The following is a 27,885-nucleotide window of genomic DNA, read 5'->3' on the forward strand; positions in this document are numbered from 1 at the left end:
TCTTGCCGGTTCTTCTCGGTAGAATCTACTTTCCGAACCGGTGGTAGCTTCACTTAATTGTAAAATGACGATTCAAAAGTGCTTATAAAAGCCTACTTGAATAAAGTTTATTTTGATTTGATTTTGATTTGAAAATAAATAAAAATATATTCCAGTGTCGATTGATACTAATGTTGGTTTGATAAAGTTATAAATTATCATGAACAAAAAATATAGACAACCACGCCCCATTGGGCTTCAAACACCATTTCTGTTGATTTTTCACTTAGTGACACCAAAATTGACAAGAATTTCCTTGCCACTGAGTAAATAAACTTGAATTTAATCCTTAGATCCATAAGAATCCTTATAGCGTTCATTACACTTTGGTCCATTTCCACATTTAGCACTTCACTGATACACCCAATAGTCTTAGCGTCAGCTCGGAGGAGCTAGAAGTACTTCCAACCAGCACGGACAAGCGGTAACGTCCCGTCTCGAGTATTTCGGCCCCCAGCCTTTCGCGAAGGATATCCTCACGGACCTGGGGTCGACGGGGCCCACGTGCGGTAACGAAATGGGCGGCGGGGGGGTCGAAGGGTCGAATATGCATAGGCAATGTCCTGGGGCGACCCTCCACACTAGTAAGGCTTTAGCCGCGGCCGCGTCCAACGCTGGAGAGCTGACGAACACAGGCTCTTGGCTCCGGTTGTAGAGCCAGACCCCGTCCGTCTCCAGGGACAGGGTCACGCCTAAGCCTATCTTCGCTCGAGTTTTCCGCACCTGGAAAGATATTATACATGTTTATTTTCTTCATACATTATTTTAGAAGCGAAACATTTGACATATCATTAATAAAAAGGGTTAACGAGTCATAAATTTGAATAAAACCATTAATAATCGATATTAATATTATAAATGTGAGAGTAACTCTGTCTGTCTGGCTGCCTATCCCTCTTTCACGACCAAACCGCTGAACCGATTTTGATGAAATTAGGATATCATTCAAATTGAACTTCAAGGGACATAGACTACTTTCATGCTTAAAACATGACAACCAACAACGAAAAACGAAAGCAAATCCCCGGGCGACTACTAGTTTAGTATAAAAGTGAACGAGCCTACTTCAATAAGGATAATAGATTGCATTTGAAGAAGCTTATATTTAAACGATATAACGTTGAATAGAAATTATGTAACGTGAAACGTTCGTATCATAATCACGAACTGTTCAACTCCGTAACAACATTAATTAAAGATAATTAAACACTAAGTTACGAATGATTTTTCCCGTTACAACATTAATTATAAAATCTCAGCAATCATCGTATTCAATATATTCAATTATATAGAAGCTATTAGTTAAATTATAAGCGGCGTATGCGCAGCGTGTAGGTATCTCGAGTTATCGCTGAGGTTATCTGCGCGCGGAATGTACAACGTTAAATCAATTTACATAAATGCAATACGCACAATTTACTGCTCAATCCGAACGTAGAAGATTTATTTTGACCTATTAAATATATCGGCTGGCGACTTTCGAAATCGATGAAATTTAATTAAGAGATATTTTGAGATTTAGATTGTGAGATATTTGCAAGAAACGTCTGGACTACTGCATCGCTACTGCTTCTTATTTAACTAACATAACTTTATTTTTCAAATTTCTTGCCGGTTCTTCTCGGTAGAGAATTCTTTCCGAACCGGTGGTAGCTTCACTTAATTGTAAAATGACGATTCGGAAGCGCTTGTAAAAGCCTACTTGAATAATGTTTATTTTGATTTTGATTTTTGACTAATTCTACATCACATCACTATGTAGTATATGTGTATTCCTTTGAAAGGTGAACGATCGAATGGTAAGGAATGGTTATTTCTATCAGTGCCAATGGATATTAGTGACTACATAACATCAGTTATAAATAAGAAATGATAATCTATACATTTGATCATAGTGAATATTTAATGATTATTTCGATTGGATTAATCGTGTTATTATAAGTGTAGGTATATTATTTTTAGAAAGCAATGGCTTCCTGTATTTTATTGCTACTAATGGTATTAACATTTTGTGAATGTAACTTACAATTTATATACATATGGATATTTTTATGTGGTAGAGTATTTTGTTAAAAACTTTTTCATTTAAAAAACTAAGAGCTTCGTGTTTTTTTTTTAACACATTTGTGTTCCTTACTATATACCTCCAGCATGATATCGAACTTTGTTTATCTGTGACATAGATTTTTTTAGAACGAATTTTAATAACACTAGCACTGGCTGGCTAGTTTGGAGTAAACTAAATAGAAAAAAAATAAGCTCTTGCATAATATCTTGTACCAAGTGAACACATGAAATAAAAAAAATGTGATTTCTTAATTCGCAATTAAACTACACGATACTGAGTACATAATTAAATAACAGCAAAGCAATCAGTTTATTGAATTGATAATGGAGATGATTGTAAAAAACCGTGTACCGCATGTCTGAGCGCACGTACGCATGCGCGTTGCGGACGATTCGAATCACGTATGAGATTTTGGCAAAGCCGACCGTGACCGGTTTGTACGGAACCATTGTTTAGAAGCACTACGAAATCCGGCAACTATTGAATGTGTCAATCGCTACGGTACCTAAATAATCATTTGCGGGGATACTAATGCTTAATTTGGAAATAATATAAATACAGTCGTTATATACAAATATAAAATAGTTATATAAATTTAAAATAGTTATACAAATTTAAAATAGTCTCTCCCGGTTCGTACCCGACGCAAAGCTGTCCATAATGACTGTCAAATCCCCTCTCTCTAAGGCCATAGCCAATGTCCCTGATTAAAGCAAGGAATTTGGAAATGATTTCTACTTTCATAGCGTATACTTAGACTAGGCGTGTGACTAGCGTTGTTGAAAGGGCTAGCCGTGCAAGTTTGACCAGTCTGCAATAATAGATGTCCTAATTGGTACCGACAGAATCTCATCCAGAATTTGAAGATGTCGTATAGAACGGATACGAATGGCACTTAATATGGTCGCGTAAAGTAGCCAGTCTACCAAAAACGTAGATTTAAAATAAAAGTATATTATATTATATTTACTTGGTGATAGGGCTTTGTGCAAGCCCGTCTGGGTAGGTACCACCCACTCATCAGTTATTCTACCGCCAAATAACAGTACTCAGTATTATTGTATTCCGGTTGAAAGGGTGAGTGAGCCAGTGTAACTACAGGCACAAGGGACATAACATCTTAGTTCCCAAGGTTGGTGGCACATTGACGATGTAAGGAATAGTTAATATTTCTTACAGCGTCATTGTCTATGGGTGATGGTGACCACTTACCATCAGGTGGCCCATATGCTCGTCCGCCAACCTATACCATAAAAAAAAAGTAATATTACCTGTTCAACTTGCGGTTCCTTGCTGTCGAGTGCGTCAAGACAGAGCCCGTGTCTGCCGGCGCACGTGCCGCCGAATACGTCGACAGCGCGCACGCGCACACTGAACTGCCGGCCTACCCTCTGGGTGAGCTCCCAGTACGCTAGTCTACACCACTCCGATTCCCAGCTTTGACGCTCTGAAATGAAGGAATAAACTAATTATTTAATGGTCAACAACAGCCAGTAACTTTCTTCCCTTTGAGGAGAAGGTTTGGAACATATTCCACCACGGTGTTCCAATGCGGGTTGGAGGAATATACATGTGGCAACATTTCTATGAAATTAGACACATGCAGGTCTCCTCACTATGTTTTCTTCACCGCCGAGCACGAGATTAATTATAAACACAAATTAAGCACAGGAATATACAGTTGTGCTTGCCTGGGCTTGAACCCGCAATCAACGGTTAAGATGCTCTTATTAAATAGTCAATACAAAATAATCATAATAAAAAATTGTTCCTTTATAATATTACGAAACCTATAAATTTATCAAAGGTACATTATTGAAATAGTGTTAATTACTCATTCTTTTAATTGTATTGTTGAATTTATAAATATTATCTTGTTATATTAACCTATATTAAATAAATCAATATTCAAATAATTATTATATGTTTGTGTGTCAAATTTATTTACCTAATCGTCTCTTAAAACAGATAGATACGCGCACGGTAGGTACACCTTAGCGACTCCTAAGTCATTGCCACTCCCTTTTTATTTAATGGGAGGGGGAAATAAATGTAATTTCTTAAAAGCAGAGTGTGCTGGTGTTATTTAAAAATACCAGCAATTATTTTAATATGTAATTCTCGATATTGATAAATTTAACATCACTAATGATATGTCGCAAAAATCTCATCATTTTTCCAAATTGAGGCTATAAATTTAAAATTCCAGAAAGGGACCTATGTATAATATTTATTGTACGAAAAGTATTCTTCCTTATAAACACATAACACACAAATTCGGATGCACTTTAAGGAATATTTAGTACCTCTATAAGATCGAAACTTTGTCAAACGGTGTCACAACTTTTCGTCAGCCCCAAGGAAGTCGGCTGTTGTTTATTTACAAAGTTTATCGTTACGTGAGAGCTGAAGGCGCAAAGTACGTAGATGTCAACAGCTTCTCAAATAACAGTGTATTTCAGTAAAGTTACGTCACGCTATAGCTCCAGAAACTTGGCGCAAAAAGAGGTGACAGTGACGAACTGTCACGCCGAAACTCGCCAAAAATTTTAACTTCAAACTTAGATATGATGTTATTTCCGACGAATATTTCATAAGACATACCATGCGGATGTTACAAATGGTGTGACAATAAATGACTGTTCGTTAATTTATTAATAAAACTTTATCAGAACGATAGAAAATGATTAGACTGATTAGGAAATCGTTATCGGAAATTTTGGAAAATACTTCATGTATCATATTAATGGTATACGAAGTTTCAACTGTAAAAATATGGTAGTAAAAGCTATGACATTCTCTTCATATATAATTCTTGCAGCCACTGTTACCTGGCTTATATATGAATACTGGAAAGAACATCGGTCCAGTGCGTCGATGGGTAGACCAATCTAATACGTCATTGCTATACAACGAACCAATTATTAGACATTTATTTAGTTCTTTTTAGTTGACGGTTTTAATTAGTTGCATAATTTAATAGGGATGATTGAGAAATAAATCCATTTAATTTCAAAATAAAGAGATAACTACAAAATTTGCAATTTTACAACTTTTGATTCGATAGATTTGATTCTATTCGTTTATTACCAAAGATATAAGAAGATACTGAACGATATCGCTTGTTAATAAAAGATAAAATGTTATTTTTATAAACGGAATCGAAAACTGATTGTATGTAAACATTCTGTTGCCAACGCTACACGATTATGACGGGGAAATATGTCACTTTTGTTCAAGGAAAAATTTCCCAAAATATGTTAGTACATTACTTGCAATGAACTTTATATGAAACTAACCTAGCAGTTCATAGAGGTAACAGCGACCTGGGTGATTTTTTCGCCTATTTTACGTGTCCTTTCTATCACTTATATAAGTCTGTATAATTATATATTTTCAAAATTGTCATTTATTAATCATATGTTATGATCATTGTATATTATTGAATGTAAATAAATGCGATTTTGTACATGCTATGTACTTATAGCAAAATTATTACATATCTCTCTAAAATAAACGCTACAATTACACTTAATAATATTCTTGATAGCTGTAGTATTTGAATAACTGAATATATATCCCTATGTATGTATATAAGACATATATATATTTAACTTAACATAATACCATCAGGTGTCTGACAAGTCCCATGAAAAATGGTAGCAGTATAGCGTAAGCCGGCGCCAGGCTGGCGGGCCGGCAATCGATCGTCAAGGTTATACCACGAGACACGTTCCTAACACCATGACGCCATGATTCGACCTGGTGGTATAAACGACCCTGGTACTTCGGGTTTCGATTGTAAAGTATTAAAAAAAGAATTATAACAATTGTTTGTCATATTAAGTATTTTATTGTTGTTGTTTAAATTTTCTCGTTTTTATTTTAATAGCTTACACGCGGCAAAGAAAACCCGTCATACATCCAAGCGTTTATATTGATTAATGATTAGAAAATTTCAATACTAAGTTTTTATATGATTCAATATCTATGTATCAGTAGTTTCATCGAAATCGGTTGATTAAACACTGATATAGGACGCTAGGCGCAAATCATATCTAAAGGGAGCTCGGGCGCGGTTCAAAGACCTCTGTAATTGTGTATAATTAAACTTCACAACCTTCACGTTCGGTGACGTTTTACAGTATTAATTATAAATGCTAACCGTAGCTTTTTTAATGGGATTAATAAAACCTACGGCTATTATCCCACAGCTGGGCTAATTCTCTCCATTTGGAAACGATTTGCAGCTTCTACCACTACCACGGTCGTACAGCTAGTGTATCTTAATATATATAATACGAGCGGCCCGCCTCAGCTAACTAAATACTTAAAAAAATTTACTGAAGTTGTGGTGAAATAAAACTGTGGTACCAACCTTCGCCGTCAGTGGCGAGGGAGCCCGTCGCTAGCCGCTCATGGTCCGTCCTCCTCGCGTCTTCTGTAATCTCGCCATGTTCTGGAATAGAGTGAGTTTGAGTTAATTGGGAGTTACTACTGAGTTTCTTGACGGTTTTCATTAGTAGACCTTAAGGGCCCTCGCCCACGGAGACTTTTTGTAGCGATGCAGTCGCGCGTTTCGTAAAAGCGCGACAGCAGCGATACTAACGCTCGTTAGTCGCATTTGCAACGCGCCACACCATCGCAACTGTATCGATGCAAACGCGCGGCCATGTCGGACGACATCGGGGAGAGAACGTTGGGGGAATGGCGCGTGAGTAGAGAAACGAGCGAAACCACCAAGTAATCTCTCTTTGTTAAATGGGTGCATCCAATATTGACGCCGGTTTCGTTGCCCTCGTTTCGGCTGCTCACAAAGCAGCACCAAAGACAACGTGACTAATGTTGGCTCAACGGAGTCCATCTTGCAACGTTAGCGATCACCACAGGCAATTTTGTGCCGTTACTGAATCGCATTTGCATCGCGACAGAAGCGCGACAGTATTGCGTTGACATCGCGACTGAATCGTGGTTATGTGGGCGAGGGCTCACTGCCAGCGATCGCATCGCGACTGTATCGATGCGAATATGCGACAGCATCGCTACTGCATTGCTACAAAAAGTCGCCGTGGGCGAGGGCCCTAAGATACTTAATTTATTACAAATAATAGTATCTATACTAATTTCTTTGTATGTAGGGGTAATCTCACAAACATATATATGTAGTTCCAACATATATCTATAACGTATACTACATTATAGATATACCTAAAATGACTAACATGTCCAAATAAGTCAAAAGCTTTTGTGTCGAGACTCTAGACTCAGAGTTCAAACAAGAAAATATTTTATTATTCCATTTGCATGCTATTTCCTTACGTTACGTAAACCTGACTCACGAAAACTCTAAATGGGTCTATAATTTAAAGTCTGTCTTTTAACGTAACTTGTAAAAAGAATTTATAAATATTATTATTCAACGTCAACAGTGTTTCGAAATATATATTGAATTGAATAAATATTGTAAATATTTATTCCTACTACTTTGTAATAGAATCAAATGAGAAGCTTCCAAGTGGAAACAAAATAGTTTTAGTAATATGGTATATTCCAATTATTTCTAACTGGTAACACTTTGTAGACAAAAAAGTAACATAATAATAACTATCATTGAAACCAAGACCTCAAAATATGCAGCCATAAAAAAAATCACTATCAAATATTTGTAAAATGTATAAATTGAATCAGCTTGTCATATTTTTAATAATGTATATTAAAGTACGTCATCACAGGTAAAAATAAATTGAATTATAGAAAATATAAAATTTTCCAGAATCGATTATATAAAAAACGCCGATAATTTAATGTAATACTACGTGTATTACATTAAATTATCGGCGTTTTTTTCATAGTTTTATGACATTTAGCAAAAAAAAAAACTGGATAAAGATTTGAGTAAGTTGCGATTGAAGTTGCAAATCCATATACTTAATTGAGATCCAGCGGAAATCTCCTCAATTTTTTTCCCCAAAAACAAGCAACTAACATTAGCCAATACTGGCAACCCTGATCACAAAGCATAAAAATAATACTTAATAACTTTTGTTCTCATCGAAATCTGATACTTGTCTCGACTTGATATGGAAAAAAAAGTTAAGGCAAGTTTGACGGAAAAAAATTAGGTTATAAAGAATCTTGGACCAGTATTACTAGTTCGTAATGACATCAGCGCGAACACCTGCGGATAGATGTGGATTTGAGATGTACGGAAACCCTTTCGGTATTTATATTTCGGTATATTTTTATATTAAAAATGATACAACGTTCAAATTAAGAGGGCTCTCTTGAGTATAATAAATGTTTGTAATTGCATGATTTTTAAAGCAATCAAGTTATATAATTCTTCTACTAGAATCGGAAATTTGGAAGGTTACACTTTCCTTTCCTCAGATTCAAGAAAAACTACAAAATGAAGTCTTTGCAGTCGTGTCAGATTTGGCCATCTCACTATTGTAATCAAAATCAAAGCTTTATTATAACAATATTTGTTACAAGCTTTCTCATTTAAGAAGATTAAGTTCAATGAAAATCTTCCTACAGTTATCGCATAGAGTTTACGTTTGCTCGCGCAAACACTTTCGCGCTTATGCGCAAATGGTTAGTTTCCTTTGGGCGGAAATCGACCAAGAGAATCATACTATTATAATAATCATTACTATCATAACTATCACTATAAAAAATCTGTATATATATGTTCAAATGTCACGGAATATTTCTCAAATGATAAAACAGTACATATGGTCGAGCTAAAAATATACTCTATGATTTTAATATAAGTTACTATGTAAAGAGGTTTTTTATTACTATAATTGTATTAAGGTGGAACGAGTAATTTGTTCTATGTAATATTCTTTAAGTAGGCGTGTCTTTACTTACGTCCGTATAATGAGGTAGATTAACATACTAGAGATCTTATCGATATGATCACCGACCACCGTACACATGAGTGTTAATTTATATATACAATAAAGTTAAGCCTTGTCTGTACATTCGAACAATTAAATAAGCTTATGGATATGCTTGTGTGGTATATTGGAAAACATCACATACATTACTCTGATCCCAATGTAAGTAGCTAAAGCACTTGTGTTATGGTTATGGAAAATCAGAAGTAACGACGGCTACATAAACACCCAGACCCAAGACAGTATAGAATATTAATGAATTTTTTGTATATCGACTCGGTCGGGAATCGAACCAAGGACCTCGGATTGAAAAACCGGTGTACACACTACTCGACGAAATCGAAACATTTTAAATACACGTGTTGGTACGTATAGTTATAGAGTTTGGATAAACAAAAGCGGAATAAACTCTTCGGATTTAAACACTGTACTAGCATGCTAGTTACCAGCACGACTCCTTAAAAAATAGCCAGGCGTTAAAGTAGCTCTAAGACCAAACCATTGATCATTGGTCAAAAAATGTTCTATTAATAATAGAAATCAATAAATTAAAACTAATAATACAATATGTTATGATAACAATAAAGATAGCTCGGTAATAGCATATGTTTTAACAGATTAATGAAAACAAAAGTCTCCACGTGTATTCTGTTTATGTTTAAATGCATGCTTCCTCTACGTTATTATAATATTTAAACTATAACGCTCGTGCACTTGAAATTATATAAGTTAGTAATTGTTTTACTTTACGAATATTGTTCTATTATTTGGGAACGTTTATATTGTTATATCCTATTGCGTATGTTAGAGATCACGTTTAGAATTGTATTTTAGATCGTTTAAATAAAGACGTAGAATTTACAGGAGATTTTTTTAGAAAATGTACTTTAACCTTCCAAAGAGAACAGAAACAAACTGGGCGGGTTGATATACTTCAGTCATTATCATTTAAATTAAAAATATACTTCATACAAGTAGGCTTTCGAATCATCGTTTAACAACTATATTAAGTGATTAATATAGTTGTTAATTCCACTAGAATACTAATTGTAAATCAATATTATTGCTACGAATATATTTCACATATGACATCCAACGAGATCTTGTAAATGCTGTGAAAAATATGTAAGTAAATACACAATTCTTGAAATGATATTTTGAAAATGTAACATCGTGTATCTTAAAGTTTATAGAAAAGCGTATCAAAGCTTTGCTGTAAATGTTTGATACACAATACAAATCTGGTATAAAAGTCGGTAATAATATGCAATGGTATGTGAGATACACAGTTTAATCATACATGCCCCTGTGGGTTGATAACCCCTCTTCGCCAAACAGTAATTCTTCTAAACGTTATTCCGGTTTAATTGGTAAATGAACCAGTGCAAAATAGTCATAAGAAGGGACAGAACACCTAAGATCCTGAGGAAAAGAGCGCATTGATGGTGTAAAAAGTTTCTATTGAGACCACTTACAGTTAGGATGGTTTGCCATATGCCTTGCCAAGTTAAACAATATGTTATTCCAAACAAAGTCATAAAATAATATGACCCTGAATGGCAGAATATAATTGAACGATACCTATGTAAAATATACAGATATGACACGATACGATTTGTGTTTATAAGACCGTAATAAATCAAGCGATGACGTAGCCACCTAAAGGCACACCTCCGTAATAAACATGCCAAGGGCCGATCGAGTGTCACTCGCTCGTTAGAACTCGGAAAGCACTTAAAAAAATCATCCTTGCTTCGATAAAGTCAGATGGACGCATTACCGCCGACGGTGGCTATCGACTTCGCTCGCCTTTGACTGTAGCGGGTTTGAGATTAAAATTAAGTGTGATAAGGCGACTGAAGGTGAACGAACGAGCTATGAACCAGCTGAGTAATTTGCTGTCGAATTATTTAATACATTTTACCTATATCCTTTAGGCGTAAAATAATGTTGTCTTTTTCTTTCGAATGTAAAATCAACACTAATAGAGAGAGAAAACATAGATTTATAAGTGAGGCTGTGAGTGTTTACTGTATGTATGATTGACTAATTGCCTCGTAAATGTATTCGAACTATATTAGATTACTCCTTAATACAAAAATTTAATATTTATAATGTAGTCTTAAATTTTCGCGATTACACATTGAAATAAAACTAGCTATAACGGATTTGAATCGCGTATATTAATTATTTTTGTTGTTCGTGGTCACTGGTAGAGTCTACTCGTGACCACGAACGCTGTAAAGTGCTCGAAACGTCGGGATGTTAAAAATAATTAATATACGCGATTCAAATCCATTATAGCTAGTTTTATTATAATATTGATATCGTCCAGGATTTTGAATGATGATGATTTCAAGTTGTTTGTTAATTTGCAAAGCCACAGAAAACACATAAAACTGTTGGTCTCGCCTCTCATTTCTCATCCAACATGTCGTCTTCCATTCAAGCGCTAATAAAAGACCAGCGCCGACCATGAGGATGTCATCATATAATAAATAACAATTAAAATAAAATTTACAGCACCGACGAAATATTTCATTCAATATCCCCTCGCCTTTAGTAATAATGATCCTGCTATGGTGAAACGAGAATATGTGATTAGCAAACATCTAAAGAGTGTCGGCAAAACAAACACTGACCAGTTATATTTGTGTCAGGCGAGCGGCGCCGGCGCCACGATAACGTGACGATAACGTTAATGGATACCATCGTTATCGCGACACTCAGCCGATACCCGCGAGAAGGGACTGAATCACTTAAAACGGAGAACACGAGGCGACAATATATCCCCTAACGTCCTTGAATAAGGTCGAAAATCTTCTACCCAGCGTGAAATTTATGAGCCGTTCTGAGACCGGATCGGTGTAAATGGAATGAATGAGTTCGGGGAAGCACGTGAGAGAGATCGTAATGGATTCGATCGGAATGTCAATGTCAACTGTATCTGGGAACGGGATGGGACCGAATCGTGCCCATCCATTCACCGAGCGCGTGGGGATGAAAGCCGATGGAAGCTTTATCGGAAGAATTACATTAGGATGCGAGCGGAACGATTAATAACGTCGGTCGTTTTTCAGTGCTAATAATTTCTCATTGTGATAAAACGATACCCTAAAATATTATAATTGCCGAGGTGTGGCGCGTACAGAGGGTTAATAAAGCGTAGACAGTCAAATTAACTTCGCAAAGTAGGGGAGGAATACGTCTCGAATCCCGGGAAACCCTATGATGAAGGCTGGAAGGGAATCCCGCAATAGTCAAGTTTTGCACCCCCGTGCGGGAACATCGATTGTGGGAAACGGTATTTCCTGTGACGTATGGGATGAATCGTATAATGGAAAATAAAAAACGAGCATTAAATTAATAGACCAAGGAGTTTTTATACATTGGACTCCTCGAGTGACCATTGATTCGAAACATAAAGAATAACAATGATTAGTCTCGGCATGTCCGAACCGCTTTATGGAACAAGATTCTCAATTAGCTACGGAACTAAAATAGAATGTTAGGCTCAAATAAAACAAAACCTTAATGATCTAAGTTAACACAATGTCAGATGGTTTTAAACCAAGCGAATATTTAGTAAAGTATGTGACGCTATTGGCGATGTTAATTTCACTATTATTAACAATAAAATCAGACATTATTATGCAAATTTCATTAATCGAAAATCAAATGCTATTTTCGAGTACATTCTAACGAGAAAAACAAACAAGTAATTTCTTATATCAGTGTGTGCAATAACTACATAACTAATTAAAAAAAAATTCCGCCTCTAAGAGATTATATTATAATTTAGCGACTCGTTTTTTTTATAAAATATTTGGATGGACCACCTGACGATAAGTGTAATTACACCAGCTCACTGATCCTTAAACCGGAACTCAATAATACTAAGTATTGCTCTTTAGTAGTAACGTATAAAATGCACACAGAGTCATGTTACCAAGTATACTGTATGTTGTATGTACTCAAGCATCTGTATTGATAATTATGATCTTTGATACTTACAACGTAAATTTAAATATTGTATTATCCGCGTGTCAACACCAAATATCAAGAAGGGTATCTATTAGAAACAAATATATCTCAACAGGATAGCGTCGCATGCGAAGGGAAGAGAAAAAAGCCACTGATGTTTGCCGTAAGCATTAATAATGTAGTTTAAAGATGGCGGTCGCCGTTGGAATGCGCGCAAGCTGAGAGACCAGCTCTAGGGCTGCGCTGTCGATATTATTTATTTTAATCGAATGATTTTTCCGGTTCAGATACATAGACACAACGCAACACATTTAATATTCAGATTAATTTGGAATCCTAATTACTTCATTATCGTTTTTTTTATTATTCCACGCGAGTTTAGATTTTTTTTATGGACAAAACAATAGGTACGATAGATAGTCTGCATTCTTCGTCCGAGATATAAGCAAGAATATTGATTAAGACAATAGTATTGTCGATATTCATCGAACATCTACAACATTCTTTAGCATATTTATCACGCAAGGCTGCGTAGTCGCCGCACAGCGCTGTGTCGCTATTTAATTAACAGATAACTATGTTTGTTAAAAGAAACAGCGCGTTTATCGCTTTTTAGGTATATTTTTAATGAGAGATAATATTTTCGTTGTAATACAGTTTTCTAATAGTATTTGTGAGACGATACGGCGCGATAGCGATATTGGAATAGCTTATCGTATCGTGAGATACAAACAAGATTGCAAATAAAAATACTTTTAAATCAACAGATCACATTTAGACGTGTAAAAAATTAATTGTGTGTGTGTGTAAGTGTCAATGTCATTATATATGTATGGCAATTAAAAATGTAATAATTTGTATTTGATTTTAAAAAGTAATCGATAAACAGCACATCACTTCGTTTCCCTAATTTCCAGGAAGCGGCGCGGGCGCCTGCCCTCGGTCGGATTCCTTTATCTCCCGCGCTTTTCGACGCCGTCTTAGATCTCACAACATTTTGATTTCTACATTTTCCATCATTAAATACTTGATTTGATAATATTATATTGATTAGATGCTCTGATCTTTAATGTTTTTTATTATACGCTGGCTGTATCGCGCGGTTTCACAATGGAGTAGACCATTATCAAATGACCTTTTTCAAATTATTTTTTGGGTGTTATATAATACTAGGGGGGCGGGAAAATGGACTCCTGATCACAAGTGGTAACCACTGCTCAAAAAAATTGGCAAATTAGGACATTCCTTGCATCACCAATGCGCTACCAACCTTTTGAACTAATATGCTATCCCTTATGGCAATAATTACACTGACTCTTTACCTCCAAACCGAAACACAATACATGACTGCTTGGCAGTAGAATATTTTATATATAATTACTGAGGATATGAGCGCTTTTATACCAACAAAATCGCTAAAGGCTCTATACTGGCCTTAAATAGTAGTATATATTACATGGAATCAAATATGTATGTATTCGCAATTCACGACAAAAACTAGTTACTCTTTAACGTAGTTGAATTACTTTATTATATATACGTATCTAGCAATACATGGTGAATTAAAAGTAATCAATTTAATAAACATTTTGAACTTTGCACAGCTTCGATCGGTTCGTTCAAGTATCAAAATTCGCACAGAAATAATTGAACTACATATTTAACTAAAGATTCTTTATTCAAATAGTACCGATAGCAACAACATGTATTAATAAAATTGTTTGTTAAATGTATATAACATTAAACGTAATAAATAAACTTGACTGTTTCATTGCTAAGTTAACTTATACAGTTCAGGGCGAGAATGATACTGGATTTTCTGTCAAACAATATTCAGTAGCGTTTACGGAAAAATATAATTTCCGAAACCGTTAAAATATCATTCATATATGCGTATCGATATCCGAAATGACATATTCCTGACTTGAACTTCTTCTATTCTTATCAAAGTGAGTGAACCTTGAACTACTTCTATTCTTAATATCAGATTTAGAGTGACTGAACATGTGCACACTTTTTTTAGTCTTGTCACACTTAGTCACCATGAACAAAATTGGTCAGGAAGACATCTTTATTAATATTATTTAGAAAATAGAAAATAATAATTACCTTTAGGTTTAACGTCGTCCATTGCGATCCGACTGTATGGAGGCGGAGGGGTTTCTGGAACAAGATAAACATTAATTAATCGACAAGTAATTAACTTCACCAATTTTTTTTATATATGTTTATTTAAAGAATTGGTAATAAAGCTTAACATTTTTACAAGCACATTTGATTTTTCTATGTAAAGCTATACTGGGGATATCCGAATGTAGGTAAGAAGAACCAACAAGAAACTTAGTACCTAATTACTTTTTCATCATTACGAATATGTGAAATCAAACATCATATCATCTAAAATAAGCTGTTATACTACATTAACTTTGCTAATGATTAATAAACATAAATAAAGACTATTAAACTCAAAGCACAGCTATCGAAAAAACAAAAACCATCTACTGTAACAAAGATCACTAAACTCGAGTCGAAGAATGTTCGTTCCTCGATTCCCAGAATCGTAACCTCTGCGTTACTCGGCCCAGAAACGAAACTCCACTTAAACAAACATAACATCAGGTAGAGCCACTTATGTCCAAGCCTGGATCCCGAATCAAACCCTATATTTTAACCAGGAATTATTGCTATTCTGCTTTTTTTTTTGTCTGTGGTTATTTCGGCGGTAACACAGTAATACAATACTGCGGCTAGAATATTATAGAAGGATGTCATTGGAGCAAAATAAATGCGTTCTAAATGATTATATCGTCGAAATAAAAACTTGGACATATTTTGTATATAGGCCTAATGAGTCTTGATCCTTTCAAATATAATGTAAATTTTAATAATTTAGTAAGAAATGTCTGCTTAGAAACAGCAATACGAATTGTATTTGAATGAATTACACGTACAATCGTGCATGATTTTATCCTATTTGTAAACAAAACGGCACGCGCTGCTGACTGTACCGAATTTCGGGCGCCATTAATATTTTCGAATTCAGAATGCGCGTCGTGAAATTGTCATTTGCGATTCGGCGCCGGCGGTCGGCGGCGGACGTGTGAAGTGTGAATATTTTCGACATGTTCAACAATAATCGAATACAAATAAAACGGGCACAATGAGACTTTATAGCGAACGCGCTGCGCTTCCCAGAAGTTTTTAACGGCGCATGCGCAAGAAATTTCTAAACAATCCCCGAGTATGCACCTGCATATTGAATTATTATGACATAAAATTACAATAAAATTATTATCTGTACACACGTAAATGTTCTGTAACAAAAAGTTTGCAATCGTAGACGGTTTGAAAAAAATATAGGCCGCCAATCATGTATGGACGAATTGAAAACAAATTTAAAAAAAACCGAACAGGCAGGCTATGTTGATATGTAGATGATAAAACGCACATTCGCCTGTCCGCTCGATTGAAACCCGACACTGACAAATCACAGGACCTCGTGATTGCCTATTAAAAGTTTCAAGCTCAGACTGAAATACTTCAGATGACTCACAATGAGATTCCAGCCAAAGCTGAAAAACAAGAAAGCAAACGTAAACGACCCCACACGCCTAGCGTGCCATCGAGAAGATATAAATAATATTACTTGTTGACTTTGATATCCGCCTGTCCATCCACACCGACGACCGACAATTTTTACCTCTAATTATTAACTAATAGAATCCATTTTCGATTAACTTCCCAAAACCAATATACCACCTTTTCGCAATAAAAATACAACGTAATTATATGTAGAGTGGCGTGACTAAAACTTTCAAATCTATTACGTCACATACACCCCTCGTTCATTAAAGAAAAAAGAACTCTGCATCGTTAATCATAAAGTACATTTAATTAAGAATTAACATCACCTAATGCAGGACCTAAACCAGTAAACGAACTAAACTGCCTCATATGTCGAAGGGAGCACGATTCAAATTTCAATGCACTAATATAATGTATCGCGTTTCAATTTTATTTAAGTTACGAGTTATTGAATATTAAACCCTATTTCTGATCAGATAAGGATCGTAATTATTTAACGATGAGAAGGAATTCTAACTGTGCTGTGAGCATGGTGTTATAGTATAAACAAGAATGGAATAGTAGCGGTAGTTAGTTTAAATTGCGAGTAATATTTTATTACAATATCAATAAGGTCTAATATGTTAAGTATAAAAATAGATTATATTATATTTGACGTTAGCAAAACTTTTTATTATCTGTGTCTATACAATACTGTTTTAGAGATAGGTCAAAACTTATTGGTTATTAAGCTAAAATTGCTAATTCTTGTAATTAAATATTTTATTTTAAATAACAATTATATTACAAAATCTCATAGCAAAGTCTATAGGTTTATAAAATGCTTTAATAATTTGCCTGCATTACAGATGACCTAAAAACTTAAATAAATAATATTCCTTATTGGTGGGAAAATTTTGTAAGGACAATATTTGTTATTTCAAATACTTTATCAGTCACTTCTGAAATACCCTTGATTCATTCAAATATTGAATGAAAAAGATCATTCAAATCGGTTCACGAGAGGCAGAAACGAACCTAGAGGAAAACACAGAGAGCCGATGTTACTACGATAAATAATTATAAATAAATAAGTATTGTTCGAATAATTAAAATCTCTCACGACGTAATTGGATAATAATAAATAATCCATCCAAATGATTAAAAAATATCAAGGACACCAGTACTTCCCCGAAATTATTTGGCAAATATTTGTATTGTATTAATATTCTTGACGCTATTGAAACAAAAACTACTAATACCCAAAAACAATAATATACTTTCCAGAACATTCTCTTATGTATGTTGTTTAACTATTAGTAACAATGTCATAATATTCTAAAACATTGCTTTAGCTCCAACGCATGCAATACAAAATAATTTCACTGGAAGTTCTAAATGAATTGATAAACAATTCCGAAATAGATCAATAGCACACTATCGGGCTGTGTACGAGGGGCGTCGGTGATCTATGAAGGAGCATTAATTGCTTTAGCGGCGTACGGAGGCAACAAACAGTTTTTAATACGAAAAAACGTTATACGCACGGATCGTTGCGCGCGTGTGAATCGACAAAAATAGCTCGCCCGAATTATAACAAGTCGGATGGCGCCGGCGTCGGCGCCGGGCGGCCGCCGTGCCCACGCGCCGAGAAACGCGCACCCGGCGTTTTCCCCACTTCGCCGACGATTCCGTGACAATTTTTCTACACTAATTCTCAATTATAACAGACACGTCTGAACCACACACGACAACGACTACCATTTCATATCTCTTTAAAATTCAGAAAACGATTATATTTACAAGCAAGTCAATGTAGCTTTACTTAAACAATCTTATTTGTTCGAGCTTATAAAAGATTATTTCCAATTTGCGTAATTTAAGGATTAAATACGGTTGTAAATATCGAACAGTATACATTATGAATTTTAATTAAATTCCAAATTTAAATGTTATAAATACTTAAAAAAAAGACAAGGAAATAAACTGACAAGGAATGCTGAGAGGCGCCAAGGATGACGTCACAATTGCTAGCCCCCGAGATCGAGGAGGAGTGGCTATAAGAATTCAAAGTCGGTACAAAGTCGTATTTGTGTTAGCATTCCATTTAGCTCATCAAGCTATATTTAATGTAGGCGGAGATTAACTTGTCAATGGACACACCTCATTCGCTGTCCAGCCGTCACATTAATACACATAAGCCTGTACCATGTTTTATTCAAGGTGATCGTCTGCCGATCCTATATACATACGCTTCTTCGCATCCCTTTGAAACTACGACGGTCTTCATATCAAATTGAACTGCAACGGATTCGTCATGTTTAAAGTCGTTCCAAGAAATATTCGTAGAACGTAATTGATACAAGTCAGCGAATTCTCGACGTTCGACCTAGGATACGTCTGTGTAGTTTGATACTACTTCCAATGAAACCTATAGTAAATGCCCTCCTAAAGTTTACAAATGGGAAATAAACTAAACGGTGAGACATAAACAAAAAATAATTAATTGATATAAAATGACGTAAAATAAGCGAGAAATTAATACACGTACAAATCGAAGCGTCGATTGAAGAGTATGCCAGGGACATAGAAGTAATATGACGTCAGAATACGACACTTGGCAAAAACATTAAACATGTTTTTCGTCTAATAAATCTTATGATACTCACTGATTTGTATTATAAAATTTAAATCCAAACACATCGTCGAAATACTCGAAAGGATTTATTCAGAAAACTTCAATGACGGTACCACTATTGAACTATATTTATAAATATAATTTACTACAGAACTTTAACTTGGTGGTAGGGCATTATTCAGATCTAGTCGCACAGACCACTAAATCATCAATTATTACACCGCCAAACAGTAACAATTAGTGGTAGTGTTCCGGTTTGAATGGTAAGCGAGCCATGAAATTATAAGCACAAGGGACATTACATATCAGTTCCTCTGGCGGAATTTGTCTGGTGGCTGGAGTCATTAATATTTTAAACTGCCAATGTCATACAATAATAGTAACATGCTCAATCGTACTACATGTTATAGGCCATAATTAATGACTAAATATAGTATCCACCAATATAAAACTAAATGATTAACGGCAAATAGGTCATCTACCCATATATAAGGGCTCAATTTTTTGATCGAAAGTGTTCCGACACTCTCAAGGCTAGTATATCAACTTCTTTTGAAATCTGATCTGAATTTTCTTAGGTTTTTAATGACTAGGTGTTCTGGCAAATAGGTCACCTGTCTTAGACATTCTCACTAAGAAATATCCGCCTTCAATCTTGGGAACAAAGGTGCCCCTTGTGTCTGTAGTCAGTGTCAATCACCCTTAAAACCGGAAGAACTACAATAAGTTTTGCTAGATAGCAGAATAATATAGGAATCAGATGATAGAATAAGAAAAGTTATGTTTTTGCTTGGAATGCGCTCAAAGCTGACGAAATAGAAGATTTGTTGCAAGAATTACAAAATTCAACTATCAGCGCCAGTAACTCGGTAACTTATATTAATAGCTCCATTAAAATTAAGTATTACAAACAACATTCCTTTCATAGCTATTGATAGTGATGTGTCGAGTACTAGTTTTACTTAGTAACCGAGTACGAATATTTTCTGATTTCTCGATTATATTTCTGACAAATCATATAATAGTTTTTACACGAATTACTCCAATTGAGAATAAAGTTCTTTCGAATTTCGAAAATTCGAATACCAATTTAAGATGAAACTAACAACTTTGCCACTTAGTTAATGGCTCTCTATACGCTATCTAGACTCAGCACTAAAATCGAGTTTCGCAGTTTAATTTTGTACAAATTACCAATTTTTTACCGAGTAAGAAACGAGTACGCTATTCAACTGAGTAAAATTTATCGATCGATAAGTCAAATATGTATATTTCAAGAACGTAGTAGTTTTCGTTTACGAATTATGAAAATGTTCAGCTTATCAATCAAAGAAAATATGATTCAATTATATTTAAGTGAATTATCCAAATTATGAAGGAATTAAATACTGAGCAACTTCAGACAGACTTTCAATTTCAAATTATGGAAGTATTCGTTAAGTATAATTATTAATAGTAATTTTATAAATTCTAAAGTATCTCTCAGTCAGAGTGTCATCTGATCACAACTGAACAGAGACCCGGAATATACGAAAAATTACGAAATTATCGGAAAATAGAACACGATCGCATATGTTAATTAGAAATATACAATTCGAATACAGAAAACGAAATTATTAATAATTTTGGACGACTGTTTATTGTTCTGAAATCAATCACATGCAAAAATCAAACGGAAGATGCTATCACTGCTCGATTTTGTATATCAAATATAGCTAGCATGATTAGAAAAAGATTTTTTGCGAAAATCTCCCATTTCCTGTCATGTCCTTCGCCAATGTCGCCAACAACAATCTTTTGTTGTAAAAACAGCTACATGAAACTGTCTCCGCTAATTTTTCTCCATGAATATTTCCCGTAAATAGAACCCCAGTTACGTATATGGTATTCGTGTTGATCTGATCAACAGTTCAATCGTGACGAGGTTCGCAAACTTAAAATTTTATTAGAGATAAAGAAGCCCTTTCAAACGACGTTAAAATGACGTAACCAAATCCAACTTAAAAGTTAATAACAACTATTGATATGGCCGCCATCCGCATTTACAGTTTACGTTTATAAAAGCCGGCGTCTTAAAAGAATTCATTTACACTCATTAGTAAGCCTTGTGGCTAATTTTTAGTTGACGCACAAGATACGATCGGTGAATTATAAAAGCGGCTTATCTGATGATATCACTTTATGTTTCGTAATACAGTTTCCCGCCAAAGAAGTTCAATTTTCTATGGAAACCATAAACAGTTTTCTTGGTTTAATTAAGTTCATATTAATATGTAACAGTCTAGTAGAACTAGATACTAGTCTGTAATACCTGAATAATACTCATCAATAAAGACAAATATAACTTCACGAGGTTTATTTGGAAAAAATACCAGGAGCTAAGTTGGCAATGGAGTTTGTACAGTGGCTCTACTCTCAACGGTCATGTCAGATTGCAGTACCATTAAATAATAAGAGCAATGGAAAGTACACCTGTGTGAAGAGGCACTGTGGCCTAAATCGTTCAGGAATGTCACTGTTTAACTTTGATGGTATGTACTGGCCATATTGTCAAATCCAACATTGGTGATACCATTTTCAGCAAGTTTTGGAATTATAATTAAATGACATGAACATTGAATGACAATGTCACATTCTGTGACAGCCAATATGTCTAGAAAATCAACAGTAGCAACATTTGAAGACGTCAGATTCGTTTTAATTGGTCAATGAGTGTTGCTTGAAATTGAAACGTTTGACAGAATACGTTAAACGTTCGCGCTAGGTTACAAGATCAAGATTTTTCAAACAAGACTGCGATGAGTCACTTAATTTTGGACCAATTGCAAGATTTATAATAAATTTAACGTGATTGAAATATTTAAAAACACACATATCTGTTGTGTTAACAAAATTAGAAATATCTCATACAACCATTTATCAAATTCTTAGATAAACAAAAATAATCTTAGACATTAATACAAAACTAACCAAAACCTAACGTTACAGATGGTCCTATAGCATTTTATTTGTACGTAATTAATCACTTCGCTTTTTTATTAATAAGCAAATTAATAATACAAATGAAGATACCGGGTATCACTCATTTCCATTCAATACAAGTCAGTAGTATTAAATAACATAAAACCCGCGTTTCCTAATTATACAAAACACCATTGATATTAACTTTGATTTAATTAAAGCGAATGACGTAATATTTGTCCATCTTTATTTTTATATCGTTTCATACATCCTCAAAAGGCCTCTTACAAGTATTGATAATATAAGAAAACGATATTAATCCGGAATCAAATATATGTATGTGTCGTGGCGACGACTGACGCACACCAAAGCTATGTATTTTGTCATTTCTCGACTAGCGCCTGAGATATATCAACAATATACCAAACGATGCATCTAAATTAAGACAAACGACGCAAAATTAGTTATAGGTACTGCAATGAACAGACCATACGCCTGACTATAATTACGAATCTTCATAGACTTTTTTGCCATCGTTATATTCATGGCATAATTCATCAATAGTTCCAGGAAAACAGTTCGCATCTGATAGCGATATCATTTTACGTTATTTACCCATTAATAATTGTATAGTTCAGTCGGCGCCAAGGATAAAGACAATTAAGACGAAAACAACAGTCGTTAGTTACAAACGATCACAGACAAGAGATGCTTTCAAATTTGTAAAGGCATTATCGTGATCGAGAAATGAGCGATCGGCGACACGTCCGCATCGGAGCCGGTGTCGGGGCCGGAGAGTAATAAAGTGAATTTTACCAGTTTCGCAAGAGCCGGCGGCGGGTGCGACCGGTTCCGTCACAGGTGCCGAGTCAATGGGCCGCTGTGACACAGACGGCGAATAGAATCTAGTAAACAGACGCCATCGCCAGTGAGATCATCGATAATTCCGATTTCACGACAAGAGCGAAACGGAAGAAAGTTGTTAAGGATTTCCTTTATTGATTTATCGTTCACGAAAATCGTTCCGAAATTAGGACCGACGAACCAATCACTTATAATGGCTACACGAATTCCTAAATTTTTATTTAAGTTATTGGTCACGTTCTAAAAAAACGCTCCCACAATGTCATTTACCAACTCATAATACAACTTTTGTGATAATACGACCCATTATGTACCTGGCGGACGTAACGAGATAACCATTCACAAATTCTACAAAGCAACCCAAAAACATGACCAGACTACAATAAAACGAGAAAAAACCGATCACGAAAATCGAGTTGAGCTTACGCAGTGCGGCGGTCGTACCTGCGCCGGCGCAGCCGCCCCTCCCCCGGCCCCGCACGGCGCGACATGGCGCCGGCGCCAGTCAGCCGACAAGCAATTATGGCTAAATAAATATCGGCCACGCCGCCGCCTCCAACGCAACGTTAACAGCAGATGGATTCTGCTATATCTAGACGACATCATTAAATGTACTCGTCTCGTAATTCGATAAATTGATGCGGTCGAAATCACCTGGACGCGGATCCCGCGAGCGGATACCGATCGGAGTAGTTTTAATTGGCGAATGTAAGAAAATAAGAGACTGCTTCGATATATTATCGCGTCGATTTACTCACTAACCTTAGGAGCATGAATTTCGTGGTGATCTTTAATCCGGCTAGTCTCTGGCGTCGCGTCGACGCCTGCGCTCGATAAGATAAGGACCCCCTCCCATCGAGAGCGTTCGGAAAGCGTCGTGGTGGATAAAAACATTCACAAATAGAGGCCGGCGGCGGCGGCGTGATTGGCGCCGATCCGCAAACACGCTTCGAGCACGTACTACGCTCAGATTGATGTGCGTGGATTTGTTTTACATTCACTTTTAAGTGCATGCCGAATAACTTCTCCATATGACTCACGTCTACCGAAATACATGCCTGTAAATGTTTTTATCTAACTGTACCGAAGGCTTGCAAGTTCGTTTTCGGCATAAATCTTCGAGATTTATAGCCACTGATACAAATAGAAGTCTCTCGAATGTATTATTCGCATGACAGCCTTAGAATTAAAGCGAGGATGATTATTAATTGCTTAAAATAATATATATCATTTGGCAACCATAAAGACGTATAAATTAAGTGAACCAGGTGCTCGAAATACAGCTATCTTTGATTGACTGTACCTTTTTTACGACACTATGATATGATAAACTAAATAAATTATAAAAAAAGATTCGAATAAATCTTGTAATATACCACAAAAATAAAAATAAATTTAAATGTATGTCCTGTTTATATAATAAAACAGTTCATGAATATATTCATTGACGTATTTTTATAAAAAAAAACTGCAAATGCCAGTTTTGAAGCGAACATAACCTACGAACGTTTATGCGTTGAATGTGCTTGCAGATTTAGTACGAAAACATGGTTATATTTTTATTTACGAAACTACAGGTGAAATTTTTCAATATCGTATGATTACCATTCATTCAAATATGTTACCTACATTTAAACGACGGAAAGAAACTGCATTCAGCAGTTAATAATGCGTTTGTTGAACAATCAAGCTCTTATACCGTATAAGCAACTCGGAGGAACGTCTCAAAGGAATGCCGAGCTTTGAGGCCCGGCGCGTCATCAGTCTGTGGTTCCTGACGCGAAAGTTGACAAAAAACTGGCGACGAATAAACGGCGAGACGGCGACGGGGTAAAAAACCGCGCAGGTGAGGTCCAAACATTATGGACCGACCAAGGAGAGATGTAAATAAAGTTAAATTCGAATCCACCATATACATTGCGACTATATTTAGTAATAATTTATACATGTTCTTAAATAGTATCTTACTTTGTATCCATCTGTTAAACCATATATGAAAAAGGTTGTTACCGCGCAGTTTATATATATTTCAATAAATACTACTTCATTTAAATTTGTAGAATTCATATTTTTTTCGTACGATCTTTTAGTATACTGGCAATACTAAATGTTTAGCTAGTTGTAAGTACATTAGGTACATGTGTAAGGTAAATATTGAAACATGTGATATATATTATCGTGTCAATGAAAGTGAAAGTTAATAGAAAAACGTGATACAAGGATGTCTTGATATAAACGTAAAAGAAACGCTACTTAATAAAAACTTGCAAATAATCTACGTAATAATTATCCATAAATTTATTTACGCTTTTAAAAAAAACTTTTTAGGCTCATTACTAGTTTTTTGCCTTCTTTAGAGTAATTGTTTTTTTATATGTAAAAAAAACGAAATGTCTACATGATTATTTCTGGTGGAAATAAATTTTAAGTCGTAGAATTTGCGATATAAGTATTCATATTTGGAACGAAAAGTAATAATTAAATTTTTTTTTAATTTCGAATATATATTTCGAATCGAATAGAGTAATTTGAAGACACACAAAAAAAAGCTTAAAAATGATCGTTAACATTATAAACTTTCTAAAAGGAATGGTGTAAGCCGAACGAATAATTTTTATTTAGTCTAGCCGGTAGGCGCCGACTGAATATGGTTATACCAACTCGCCAAAAAGATAAACATTTCAAGTTTTTGTTTATACACAAATTTGTACGGTTTCTGCTTTTTGGTCACAAAAGAACAAACGAGTTGGCTAAAAAATACTGCCTTCATTAATTCGGACTCCAAATTAAGCCACAGCAAAAACTTTGCACTTTATATTATTTAATCGTACATGTTCCTATGATTGCATTATCTAGTAAATAAGTTTCCTAGCAATGAACACAAGTAAATGTTCGAAGATATAATAACGGCTGTAGTTAAAATTCAATATTTAGCGACTTTCTTCTTAATTAATATGCTATCCGACATTGTCAACACACCTACGTACTGTTCCTAAGTACGACCGTAGTACGTGGGCGTGGGCGGCCGTGGGCTGCGCGTGAGTCGATGTCATGGACGTTACGACATTACCCAAAACAATTAAAAATGGGGGGTATATCTATTTTTTTTCTACTAATGCTCAATGTTTTGTACGAAACAAGTCAAATAAGTCAAATTATTTAAAGGAAACTAGCTACACATAATTTTTTTGTACAATTTTAACGGTAGATTAATAAAATAAGTATCGATCTATGTTTATAAAATGCAAAAACGCGGAAGTTACTGGTACATTAATCGAGTATGAACATAGATCTCGGGCGTATTTTTGTTGATTTTATTGACTTCATCTAAATTCAGGAAGGTACAACATTACAAAGGTCGACATTGCGAGGAAACGCAAGTTTAAATATGTACAAAGGCTGACGGCAACGCCATTGCCTGGCGAATTAAAAAGTTAACGGGCTGCGCGCGCCGGGCGACGCGGCACGGCGGCGCCAGCGCCGTGACCTTGTCTAGTTATCGCAAACGAGTGACCCTCGCAACGGCAGATTAGGTGCTCGTTACATACTTTACCTACGCCGACGCAATGCCGCGCCCGCGCCGACCACGCCGGCGCCCAGTAAGACTAATCTGTTTATATACGTCTCTGAATAAAAACAAGATATCAGCAAACGTCGAGCGCACGTATAAAAAAATACGTCGGGTATTTAAAAAGCAAAAATTAAGTGACCTTTTGTAATTTTGTGAAGAAATACACCACTCGATCTAAGACGACCGCTGATGTCAGTTTCTATAAATAGATGGCTGAACGCAAATGTTTACAATTCTCTCGGGGGATGGAAATATTACTTGAAGCTCTGACGTTAGTTTATATACAATGTTATCGAGTAATATGGAAAGCGACGGCGACGGTCGCTCGGTGCGGGCGCAAGATGACGCCATAATCAACGTAACAACACATACAGAAGCAAATATAGTGGCGATAAACTGATACGAGATAACGATGTACACTGATATCGATGCAGTCCGCCGCGGGGGCTGCGTGGATAAAACAATGTAACGAAATACGGCCCATCGAGCTAGTGTACACGCTCCTTTACTTTGCGAAATCTTAATTAACGACGTCAAGATAAACACAAATAGGTTAGGTCGCGATAAGAGTTCATCACACGACTAACTCTTAAGTTAGAAGCGGCTGTTTTCCTACTTTCTACGCACGGCTGAGGACGGTTTTTCGAATAGAATCTTCGACACTCGTGCACGACACCAATGCAACGCGAGAACCATTCATTCCAAATCACTGTCAACATCGAGCCGGCCATTCACATTTTACGAATTCTTCGTCACGAGGCGAGGGCAGCCGGCTCGCGGCCACGTCTTCGATAACAGGCGCTCACATTGCGGCGGATTGAATTCCACAACCGTACACCGAAGCGAACACTGTGTCGACACATGTTTACTTCACTTGTTGCGCGGGTCAACGTCCGTCACGTACCGGGTTCGCAGAGGCGGCTGAAGTGGTAGGGGTTGCAGCACTGGTGGTCCGTACAGTGCGGGAGGCGGCGAAGCTCGGTGAGGTCTCGCAGGTCCGGGAAGCGGAAGGCTCGGGTGACGGCGAGGCGCAGCGCGGGGCCCGAGGGCCCGGGCACGCAGGGCGCGCCGGCGGGCCCCGCGTCCAGCGCGCGCGCCAGCCTCCGCAGCTGATCGTCGGGCACGGACGGCGCGCCGCCCGCCGCCAGCCGCCGCCGCAACGCGCGTCTCCGGAACATCACATGCCGCCGCCGGCGTCACGAGTCTCGCGGTCGCCCGCGCCACGCGCCTGAGCTGCACTGCCGACACGACATCACTCGCCGCGTGCGGCCTCTCGACTGCCGCCCGCCGG

The 27,885-nt window shown here is 36.2% G+C and overlaps 1 protein-coding gene across 1 annotated transcript; it reads right to left on the bottom strand.

The window, feature by feature from the left end:
* Positions 1-381: 381 nt before the first annotated feature.
* LOC124535054 (mothers against decapentaplegic homolog 6) lies at positions 382-27,885 on the bottom strand. Its single transcript, XM_047111081.1, has 5 exons — positions 27,499-27,885; positions 15,106-15,159; positions 6,486-6,566; positions 3,379-3,554; positions 382-762 (listed from the first exon to the last, which is right to left on the bottom strand). The coding sequence occupies exons 1-5, from the start codon at positions 27,770-27,772 to the stop codon at positions 418-420; spliced, it is 930 nt and encodes a 309-aa protein (XP_046967037.1). The 5' UTR covers positions 27,773-27,885; the 3' UTR covers positions 382-417.

This window comes from Vanessa cardui, chromosome 14 (genome assembly GCF_905220365.1).
Source record: "Vanessa cardui chromosome 14, ilVanCard2.1, whole genome shotgun sequence".
In the NCBI taxonomy this organism is placed as follows: Eukaryota; Metazoa; Arthropoda; class Insecta; order Lepidoptera; family Nymphalidae; genus Vanessa; species Vanessa cardui.